This window comes from Cupressus sempervirens, chromosome 2, assembly GCF_028749045.1.
Source record: "Cupressus sempervirens isolate cs-2001-9-10 chromosome 2, ASM2874904v1, whole genome shotgun sequence".
Classification (NCBI taxonomy): Eukaryota; Viridiplantae; Streptophyta; class Pinopsida; order Cupressales; family Cupressaceae; genus Cupressus; species Cupressus sempervirens.
In genome coordinates, this window is record NC_143119.1 from 367,617,543 (window position 1) to 367,629,664 (window position 12,122).

The 12,122-nt window shown below is 35.6% G+C and overlaps 2 protein-coding genes across 2 annotated transcripts; one reads left to right on the top strand and one right to left on the bottom strand.

Annotated features, from left to right (window-relative positions):
- Positions 1-142: 142 nt before the first annotated feature.
- On the bottom strand, positions 143-1,159 carry LOC149572654 (uncharacterized). Its single transcript, XM_089815865.1, has one exon. The coding sequence runs from the start codon at positions 1,157-1,159 to the stop codon at positions 143-145; it is 1,017 nt and encodes a 338-aa protein (XP_089671991.1).
- Positions 1,160-1,327: 168 nt separating this feature from the next.
- Positions 1,328-2,344, top strand: LOC149572655 (uncharacterized). The gene has a single exon (XM_089815866.1). It carries the CDS (start codon positions 1,328-1,330, stop codon positions 2,342-2,344), a length of 1,017 nt encoding a protein of 338 aa, XP_089671992.1.
- The last annotated feature ends 9,778 nt before the right edge of the window (positions 2,345-12,122 follow it).

Sequence of the window (12,122 nt, forward strand, 5' to 3'; positions counted from 1 at the left end):
GAAGTGGCCAACCTGGGGTAACGTGTAAGGCACCCGAGGAGAGGAGAGGGGGGGGGGGGGGAGGGGACAGGAACCCAGGAGAGAGGAGCAGCAAAGCAAGATGGACGGAGAGAGAAAGAGCTAAACCAACGCAATGAGGGTGTTACTCCGCATAAGTCACCAGAGGATGCCACGAGGGGTTGAGAAGCCATCCATCATCACGATTGAGGTTGATGGGGTGGTTAATAATTTCAACTGCTTCTTTAAGCTTCCTCTTAAAATAGTTGTCCTCGTGGGAAATGATTTGCGTGTCCTCCAAACATATGTGATGCTTGGTCAAGGAGGAGTGTTCAGCAAGCACCAATTTGTACACCCTATCATGTCTAATGTCAGCCACATGCTCCTTGATACGGGTGTGGAATGAGCGGCCTGTTTCGCCAATATAGGGTGTACCACACGAGCAGACCACTTTGTAAACCCCTGAGTTGGCGAACGAATCTATGGGGTCTTTGATTGGTGGGACACGATTCTTGAGCTTGAAGAGGGGCTTGAAAGCAACATGTAACCCATTTTTGGACAGGATCTTGGCAATCTTATGGGAAATGCCTTCCACGAAAGGGAGGGAGGCAAATAGAGAACGAGGGGGGGGAAGAGAAGGGGGCGAGGAGGCAAAGAAGAGGGACCTAGCTTGGTTTAGGGCCCTAGAAATTTGCCTAGAAGAATAACCATTCAGCCGAAAAACTTGGCGAAGGTGGTTGAGCTCAAGGTTTAGATGATCAACATCACAAATCCTATAGGCTCTTAGGGCCAGGGTCTTGAGAGTGCTAGTTTTATGGCTAGGATGGTGGTGGGATGACGGATGAATGTAAAGGTCGGTATGGGTGGCCTTTCTAAACACACGGCGGCCGAGGGAGCCATCTGATTTCTTGATGAGCAAAACATCAAGGAAAGGCAATTGGTTGTTAGACTCTAGTTCTTTGGTGAAAGAAATGCAGGGCGTCAAATTGTTGATGTGCTGGTGGAACTCTTCTAACTTGTCCAGCCCATGAGGCCAACAAATGTTAGTATCATCTACATATCTTTTCCACCATTTAGGTTGAAGAGGAAAGGAACGAAGGGCCACCTCTTCAAAATGCTCCATATACAGGTTGGCGATGACCGGGGAGAGAGGGGAGCCCATGGCCACACCATCAACTTGTTCGTAGATGACTCCTTGAAAGGAGAAAAAGGTTGACCTTAGGCAAAGCTCGACCAGACTGGCAATCTCCGCATTGGTCTTGCGCTTTGCCTAAGGTCAACCTTTTTCTCCTTTCAAGGAGTCATCTACGAACAAGTTGATGGTGTGGCCATGGGCTCCCCTCTCTCCCCGGTCATCGCCAACCTGTATATGGAGCATTTTGAAGAGGTGGCCCTTCGTTCCTTTCCTCTTCAACCTAAATGGTGGAAAAGATATGTAGATGATACTAACATTTGTTGGCCTCATGGGCTGGACAAGTTAGAAGAGTTCCACCAGCACATCAACAATTTGACGCCCTGCATTTCTTTCACCAAAGAACTAGAGTCTAACAACCAATTGCCTTTCCTTGATGTTTTGCTCATCAAGAAATCAGATGGCTCCCTCGGCCGCCGTGTGTTTAGAAAGGCCACCCATACCGACCTTTACATTCATCCGTCATCCCACCACCATCCTAGCCATAAAACTAGCACTCTCAAGACCCTGGCCCTAAGAGCCTATAGGATTTGTGATGTTGATCATCTAAACCTTGAGCTCAACCACCTTCGCCAAGTTTTTCGGCTGAATGGTTATTCTTCTAGGCAAATTTCTAGGGCCCTAAACCAAGCTAGGTCCCTCTTCTTTGCCTCCTCGCCCCCTTCTCTTCCCCCCCCTCGTTCTCTGTTTGCCTCCCTCCCTTTCGTGGAAGGCATTTCCCATAAGATTGCCAAGATCCTGTCCAAAAATGGGTTACATGTTGCTTTCAAGCCCCTCTTCAAGCTCAAGAATCGTGTCCCACCAATCAAAGACCCCATAGATTCGTTCGCCAACTCAGGGGTTTACAAAGTGGTCTGCTCATGTGGTACACCCTATATTGGCGAAACAGGCCGCTCATTCCACACCCGTATCAAGGAGCATGTGGCTGACATTAGACATGATAGGGTGTACAAATCGGCGCTTGCTGAACACTCCTCCTTGACCAAGCATCACATATGTTTGGAGGACACGCAAATCATTTCCCACGAGGACAACTATTTTAAGAGGAAGCTTAAAGAAGCAGTTGAAATTATTAACCACCCCATCAACCTCAATCGTGATGATGGATGGCTTCTCAACCCCTCGTGGCATCCTCTGGTGACTTATGCGGAGTAACACCCTCATTGCGTTGGTTTAGCTCTTTCTCTCTCCGTCCGTCTTGCTTTGCTGCTCCTCTCTCCTGGGTTCCTATCCCCTCCCCCCCCCCCCTCTCCTCTCCTCGGGTGCCTTACACGTTACCCCAGGTTGGCCACTTCTTCTTTCGTGTCTTTGATGTTTCTTCTTTCTCTTCTCTCCTCCGCATTATCTCCTGGCATTTCTAGTTTTTGTCCCTTCGTGTGGGGTCGATTCCCTTGTCACTTTTGCGCTGGTTGGTTTCATTTATATATTTGCCCTTCATTCCCTTGCTTTGTGGTATCTTTTGTAACCAGTTCCTGGCATGGGTTGGGGTTGGGGGTGGTTTATTATTTTTTCATTTATTTTTGCGGTGGTCTTCTTCTTGTCGTGTTGTGTGCTCATTATTTATAAACATACATACATATATATATATATATATATATATATATATATATATATATATAGATCTATATATATATATATATATATATATACTCATATATATATACTCTTATATATATATGTGCATATATATAGACACATACATATATATATATATACATATATATATTCATATATATATATTTATGTATATATATATATAGACATATACATTTGTATATATACTTTATTATATATACATTAAAATATATATATATATAGATATATATATATATATATATATGTTTCTTGGTGCCACCTGTTTGTTTTTGTTTAGTTCGTTGTTATATTTATGGCCCGCCTAGTCGTTAGTGTATATGGTTATTTATATATTTTCTCTCAATTTCGATTTTAGGAGGGGAGCTCTTTGATATCTGGATGCTTGTTTGTTTTATACGCTTACATACTTACATTAGCATATAGTTTGAGAGGTGTTTGTTCTATTGTTTTAAAAAATTTTTCCGTTATTTTATCTTTTTATTATTATTATTATTATTATTATTATTATTATTATTATTATTATTATTATTATTTTTTTTGGTTATTCCCCCGCATTATTTGTTGGTACTTTTTATTACTAATGGGTAGTCTTTCTAAAACACCCTCTAAACATGTTCGCATCATATCATTTTTATTGGTCTCTATTGTTGCCTTCTCTTTATGTCGGGGGTGGTTTTGTCTCCCCCATGCTGGTTTTGGGTGTTTTTTATCTTTTATTTTGACTTCTTTTGACTGGCGTTGGGGAGTGTGCAGTCCCTCTCTTCCTGGTCTCCTTAAATTGTGACCCTATGCTAAATCTGCCTCTTGCATAATTTGACATCTCTTGCTCTCTCTTCCTGATGATGGATCACGTAGTGTGATTCGAAACGTTGATGAAAAATCTCTACACAATCTAATCCAGAAAATAAACATTATAAATAAAGTTTAATTGTTTCATGTAATGTTTGTATCCAACTAATGTATTTTGTATTGGTAAATGTAACTTGTAAATGAGCTGACTTAACAATCTAAAATGTATAAATAAAAGGTCAAGTTGTGAATTCAAAAGCATGCATATATGGATGGATGAGTGAGTGAGCATGCAAGTGAGTTAATTGTGTAGGAGAGAAAATTTTGAAGAAGGATTAGATATCCTTGAGGAGCAGAAAAGTTGTATTTGATCAAAGAGGATCTAGTGAAGTAGAATAGATATCTATAATAGCAAAGTTCAGTTGCATCTAATTCAGGTCACTTTATTGTTACTTTCTCACCATTGTAATAGTAATTCCTAAATCTCTTAATAGAGTTGGTCTAACAACCATTTTTGTAAATCTTCTAACAAGGTGGATAGTTCCATTGAATTGTTCTAAACTCCTCTAGCAAGACCATTCCTAGTAGGGTGATTAAATCCTCTAACAAGGTCACACCTAACAGTGTGCTTTGTAACCTTTAATAGGGTTGACTCCTAACACAGCTCACTTTAGAAGAGTGAAAATTGGGAGCTAGTTACTTGGTGGTTTTTCCCATATTGGTTTCCATGTTAAATCTGGTGTCTCTTGTGTTCATTTTATTTCCTTTTACATGCATGTTAATAATTGTGAATGCTTAAAGATCAGTATAAGTTAATACACAGTTCATCTACCAAGTTACAACATTTTTCTATGTGGCTACCGAGTGATAGTAGTAACTAGTTATTTAAGACATCTAAGGGATTTGTGGATTTGTTTTTGTGGTAACTAATTGACCCCCCCTCTCAGTTACTCCATATATTTCCAACACAAGGACCCCTCCTCAAGATGGGTAGCTAAAAGGAGAAATAGATCAATAATGGACTGTACAAGAACATTAATGATGGAGAAGAGTGTATCAAAGAAGTAATGAGAGAAGCTATTACTACTATTGTCTATACCCTAAATAGAGCGCAAGTCAAGAAAGGTACAAATCCTACACCTTTTGAACTTTGGTACATGGATATGCTTCTAATGTGAAATATTTCAAAATCTTTGGATGTAGATGCTATATAATTAAAGATAATAGGAAATGAAAAATTGATGCAAAGAGTGAAGAAGGTATATTCCTAGGATATTTCACCAAGAGAAAAGATTATAAGTGTTTAAATTCTAACAATAACAAAGTTTTGAAAAGTACAAATGTAAAAGTTCATGAGTTTGTAGAAAGAAGTGACATTTCATATAATGAAGAACTTGAAGATTACAATACATTCATCTATGTGGATGATAGTCCTCCTAGCACTCAAAATGAACAATAAAATCAAGCCTCATTTTCCCAACAAACATGAAATGATTAAGTGCAAATACAAATTTTCAAGTAATAGAGAGTGGGTGATGAGCAACATATTGAAGATGAAAAGTCAAAGATAGAGAATGTTGACCATCAGATAGAAAATGTTGATGGAGTGTAAGGAAAGAGAATCCCTAAAGGAGATTTCCTAGCCCCTGGAAAATAACCACACAACAACAAAGCAAAATCTGATACCAAATCACAACACTTTATTCATAAATATAACTACATGCAATGTATCGAGCTGTAAGGCCTTCTTAGTTAGGAAAAATACATCAAAAATTACAATAATATTTCTACAAAATCCCTCCAGATCAAATTCAAACACTACTCCCAGCTAGTTTAGATCAAATTCAAACACTACTCCCAGCTAGTCTAGATCCGCACTCTAGAAGAAAACCCTAAGAAAATTTGAACTTTTGATTGCAAGCCCACCAAGAAATATCTTGCTTTACCAAGCCTTAGCTACTAGCGCTTCAAATTTTTCTCCTACACTTCACCCTCTTCTCCAAGTTGGATGAAAATAACTAAAGAAATCCATAAGACTCCCTATTTATATCCAACTAAACCACAAGTCAGCCCAGTTCATTACAAATTAAATTAAATCCCTAACATTAAATATATGTTGAGCCACAATTCAACCTCCAACAGATATTAAATATCAAAATTTCTTAAAAGGATTACAACAAAAATTAAATGCACATAGGAGAGACAACCAAGACTCGAACAGGTCCACAAAAACTTCTAGATTGATCCATGTCATGATCACATGCTACATGCATAAAATGCTTCAACATGATTGATAAAATTTATAAGAACTCCAGTTGATGCCAACACACTACTGAGTGATGAAAAGCTCCCAAGCATTGTCGAGAAACTAGCACATGTCAAGCAACAACAAGTGTCAAGAAATAGAAAATGTTGAGCTCCAACAATAACTAATCCCCTTCAATGACCAAGAACCATTGCTTTGGTGACCGATTACACGACTACTAGCCAAAATCCTTCCAACATGTAGGATCCTAGACACATGTGATATGGTATAGACATGGGACTAGGTGGTCAAATTTTCCATCTCTAGGGAAAAATGTTATCATCTCCTATAAAAAAAAATTCCTAATTCCCCCTTGGAAGCTTCTACTATCATGTAATGTTCTTGTTTTGATAACTCAAAAGTAGGAGAAGGCTTTTTACTGATAAATCAAGATTCAAAATCTTTCCATTTCAAATCTTTTCCCTTATTTAAACGTCAAACATCTAAATTCTCATAGGGACCTCCTAGAATTATTTCTAGGGCCTGTCTAATTATTTTTATAGATTCTTTCATTTCTCCAATTTGAAGCAAATAATGAGTAAATGAATCTTCTTCATTTTGTCATTGGATTTCCCAATCCAATTCATCATTACATTCACAATGATCCACTTTATGAAGATCCCATTGGATTCTAGAAGCTCATAGCATGTGTCCTGATAAACTCCAACTCTATTGCTTCTTCTCTACTAATAATGCGTACTCCCTCAACTTTTCTCAAAAATATAGGATTGCATGTAATAAGTCTTTCATATTCGGTCACTTTTGGAAAGAAATAATAGCAAAAATTGCAGCATTTATCTACCCAACTGTAGGTTAAATCTACAACTACTCCTCCAATACAGAAATAATTATGCATCATTCACATACCTGTGGAAGCTTCAAATAAATCATATATCATTTCCCTCTCTCTTAAAATATAAAAGAAAGGAGTCTGTGCACCAATATCAGTCATGAAAGGTCCAAGTGATAACAAATGAGAAGCTATATGACTTAGCTCTAGCATAATCATTCTAATATAGCTACCCCTTTTGGGTATTTGAATATTTTCTAACTTTTCTAGTGCATTAACTATTACCGTCTCTGTGAACATAGAAGCTAAATAATCCCATCATGTTACATAGGGGAGATATTGAACAATTGTTTGGTTCGCAACAATTTTTTCCATACCTCTATGTAAATAACTTTATATAGGTTTACAATCAATAACATCTTCACGATCTAGATTATTAGTACTTTCACCATCAATGATCACATCAAAACACTTTTCTCTAAATTTGCACTTGGTGCAAACCAAACTCCTCCTTTGATTAGGTTCATTCTCTCCACTTAGCAAGACTCTCCTATTAAGTAGGAATTCTCCTCTTTCAACATCTTTAGAATCTGATGATTTAGCATCTCCATCAACATATGCAACTCTACCCTAGCCTTTTTCTCTCTAATCTATACTTCCTTGCTAGTGGGAACATTCAAATTCTCTATGTTAGAAATAGGAATTACTAAGAGTCAGGGGGGGGGGGTTGAATCAATAATCTACAAACTTTAGTCACCAACTAGATATTATTTGTTACTTTAAATAAAACATAAAAAGTAATGCAGTCATGTTGAACAATAACATTAACCATGCACAAAGATAACTCATAGCACCTTATTTTGTTAACTAGGGAAAGCCTAACCAAGGGCAAACCACAGTGGGGATGATACCCACTAGATAATATATTGATATATAAGTTCCTTGTTAGAGGATGGACTGTATTAGGAGTCAATGAGAAAATTCAATATAGAGAGTCCCTATTAGGAGATTTTGAATCCCTATTAGGAGATTCCAACCCTATTAGGAGTTGTAGTATAGTAGATGCAAGATGAGCCCACTACCTAAACATGCACTTCCAATCACAAGAAGAGCTCATTGCCCAAACAAGTTATCAAAATTCTAGAATATAGTTACTATAACTTCTTTTTTGTTTGATCTCTAATCTTTATCTCAATCTCAAATCAAAAATTAGCTTTACAAAACTTCACGTATCACAATACTTGCACAACTTACACCATAATTACATAGTTCATTTGCAAGATGTCAATTGCATAAATACCATGCCTATTATTTTTTTTTGCTAGGTCAGCTAAGACCACAATATAATTTTCCAACTTAGAGTAAGCATCTAGGATGTTGGCCCTAATCGGTGACGTAATTATCTTGTAAACAAAATAATTCCTTTCCTTTAATTCCATTGTCTTGTTTCACTGGTGAAACACGAATATCTCTTTTTCATACAATCTGTACTAACTTTTGAGGTTATACACATCATCATCAACATGTATATAATCTCCATCTAACTTCTCTGGTCATAATATGATGTTAGTAACAAGTTACATACAAAACAATACACTGTTGTTTACCAAATTCATACTTAGACAATTTTCTAAGTACCAAAGGCTAAGTATCTATATTTCCAAAATTTCTTGTAAGCATGTACATCATGTGTTTCCATAAATGAAAATAATTACATATCTTCATTATCCAATTTTCAATAATCTCCCCGTTTTTCATTGATGGCAACAAAATAGGGAAAATTTGTTATGTATCAAAAACTTAAAAAATAATACAATAACATTACAACTATTGCAACTTGTCCATCTTACATATGCTCCCCCTTAAAAAATGATTTTATTATTAACAATATTATTTTCTCCTCTTTACCTAATTTACAATTTTATTATGTACTTCACCCCCTTTGACATCAATGACAAAGGTTAGAATATCAAAAATTGTCAAAAACTACTGTAAAAAATGGTTTTCTTCTACCTTAAGTTGATAGTATCTTCATGCAATCATCAAAACTTGCCTTAAGATTTCTCATACCTTTTTTCCATGTATCCTTGGTTGATTCATTAGAGGTGAGAATTCCACATAGGGCATATGATGAAATCTCAATTGCTTTAAGGTCAGAGTATAAAAAGTTAGACTAAATGTCATTGGCCTTGACACATTCCTCCAACTATTTCTCAATAATAGATATTTTCAAAGCAATAGACTCTCTAAAATCTGATACTCCCTTCAAAAAATTTTCCTTAAAAAATTCTAGTTTCCTAATATCATTATGACTATTGGCCACATGTCCTTCAAAATCATCAATTTTACTAGTAGGATGATGTAACTAGCTAGATAGAGCCTCTAACTAACTCATTTTTTCTCCAATCTGACTATCAATATCCTTAGTCATCTTGTGAGATAGAGTAAACTTTATGTACAATATATTTCCATCTTGTTGACATTTCCGAAATTCCTTAATACAAGTATCAAGATTTATCAAATCATTCTTAATATTCTGACAAATAGTGCTAAACAAGTTAGCATCATGTGAGATTTATGCCTTGGATTCTACAACATTGAGTAAATTTGTGAATTCCTCATTAAAATATTTTAGCATTGTCCATGCCCTCTATTTAGGATCTACCTTTATGTGCTACATTGCCAGAGTACTATGTAATCTCTCAATAACCTCCATCAAGGTTCTCTACAGGCTCTTCACTATCTTGTTCTTCTAAATAAGTTTTGACAAAGATGAGATCAAGGCAGTTTGATCATCATCATGAATTTTTGGGTCAGCAAGAAAAGGTGAAGTAGATGAACTAGAAGGTTTAGTGTCATCTTCCCTTTGCTTCTTTTTAGCTGCCTCTTTGACTCTTCTTTCTTTTTCCTCTTTCTCTTCTCTTTTATTTCTTTTCTTCTTCTTCTAATCTTTTCTTCTTATCTTCCTCTATTTTCTATTTCATTTCTTCTTGAACTAATCTTTTCTTTTCTCATATTCAATTAATTTCTTCTTGGCCTTATCTATTTTCCTTTTCTCTTCCTCTAATAACCTCTTTTCCTCTTCAATTTGCTTTAATTGATCTTCAATATCTTCGATGTGAGGTTCATTCTATTCAAAAATCTCAAATAGGTTTGTATCATCAATGTTAATGGTAACATTGGTCTGATCCATCTACATTGTGCCACTTCTCACTGACACTTTAGAGGTTCTAGGTGCTAGTGAAGATGGTGCATTTGAATCTATCATCATTTGACTTATAGCTGCTATAGTTTCACTTCTTATCTTATCTTTCTCATCCACCATAAATAGGAATGGTCTTACCTTGTTTCTCAAGTAATGTTCTAGATTGTTCAACAACCTCTTGACTTCTTCTTTATCATCAATCTTGCATATTATTCTTAACATAGACTTTCAAAGTTCCATGTCCTCTTCTTGAGCTAATGCCTTCTTTTCAATGAGTCTGTCATAGACCTTTTGGTTTATTGTGCCTTTAATATCTTTAAGTTTTAGATTATTGGCTATTATGTATCTCACAGTAGGGATATCAATTTGATCATTTTCAAAATTATTATACAAGTCATAAAATTTGTTCATCTAAAAAAAGTTTCCTTCATTAGCAATAGCTGAATTTATCTTCTCTATTTTTGGCTTCCAAGGTTGCTGAGCTTTTTCTATCGACTACCTATAAGTAGTTACCTTCTCTATCTGTTTAGCTTCTTCTTCTTCTTCTTCTTCACTAGACTCAACAATTTTCAATAATGGCTTTTGTCTCTTTCCTAGTCTAGCAGCTTGTTGCTTGACCCTTTTTGTCTTTAAGGTTCCACTAATCTCTCTAATTTCCTTTTTGGCTCACTTTTCTATACATCTGATATTGCTACATAAGGAATGCTATGTTCCAAAGATGTCTATGCAATAGATATTGACAAGGGTTGCACATTCAATATGCCTCATCTTATAGTCAGTCTGACTACTTGTGACTCACTCTCAGTCATGCCACCCTATGATAAAACTTTCTCCACAGTAGTTTCTAGCTTCTTGTGAGATTCTTTCTCCAAAGATGTCTAATGAGCTGAGTGGGTAATCTCATCATAAGTTCCAAATCTATATTCAATTTTGTCCTTCTTAGACTTCAACTATAAATCAATGTATCCAATTGCTACTTCATCACTCAATTCATAACCTAAGGGATCAAGAAATGTTTCATGAGGTTCTACTACTTGAATAAAAGTAAAATCTATATCAACCATAACATAAGTATCTTCCTTAAATCTGTCTACAATTGTAGGTGCAATTTTGGATCTCTATCCCATCTCATTCTAAAATGTTTTTATTATCAAGTTTCCACTGCCCAATATTTTATCTGTTGGGTGTCTTCTACATACTTCTTTGATCTTCTCCATTGTACACGTCTCATTGCTCATAATCTTTGTGACTGAAAAATATGGAAATCTCTTAAGAACATGAAAAAATAAATAATTGATCAGTGACTGAAATCTAAACACATCATTCATAGTCCTTTTGATCTTCTCTAGGTTCTCAAGAAGTTGCATTCTTAGAATTTCACTAAAGTTAACTTGTTCCTTCTCAACAAATATCTTATATGCTGTATAGATGAATCAGATTGACAATTCATGAATCTTTGAACTTGCACATATAAAGTAGGTAATGATTATACTCAGGAATCTTATATCATCTTGTTTAATGGTGCTAATCACCATGGCCTTTCCATTATAAACTGCCTTTGTGTAGCTCTCAACTTTCTTCTTAACTAATTTCTCACCTATAGGTACACTACCTTGTTTACTAAGACTAGTTACCTCATGAATAAGGTTGGCTGAAATATCAACTACACTATCTTCCATCCATAGTTTTCCATCATGTATTCTACTTAGTATGATATGTATCCACTCATTTGTGTCAAATTCTTTTCCTTCAAGTGTTCAAATCTGGGTTTTATAGTCATATCATGATTAAAGACTAATTCTATATCCTTGTTCATATAATCACTCCCAATAGATTCAAATTTACTAGTAAGGTAACTTCCTATATCTTCCAAATACACTACATTGTTTAGAGTAATGGATAATGTTGAGTTAGGGTTTCCTTCTACAGGTTTCATAGAAACAACCTTCAATTTTAGTTTGTCCTCATTCTCAACATTAATAACTACTAACATATCCATGATTCTATCAAATATGAACTTTTATCAAATAAATTCTACAGAAAAATGATAAATTACCTCTTTCCAAAAATAGGGTTTGCTTTGAAATCGCCTTGTCAATTTGCTTTTATGCTTTTGATGTAATCACAATGAAGTGGTAATCAAGTCTGTACTCCATTTATTCCTTCAACTTGAGCTTGCATTAATTGTGTACTTTGCAAACACAAAATTTTTTTAATTGTATTTTGAAATAAAATAAATACTCGAAAT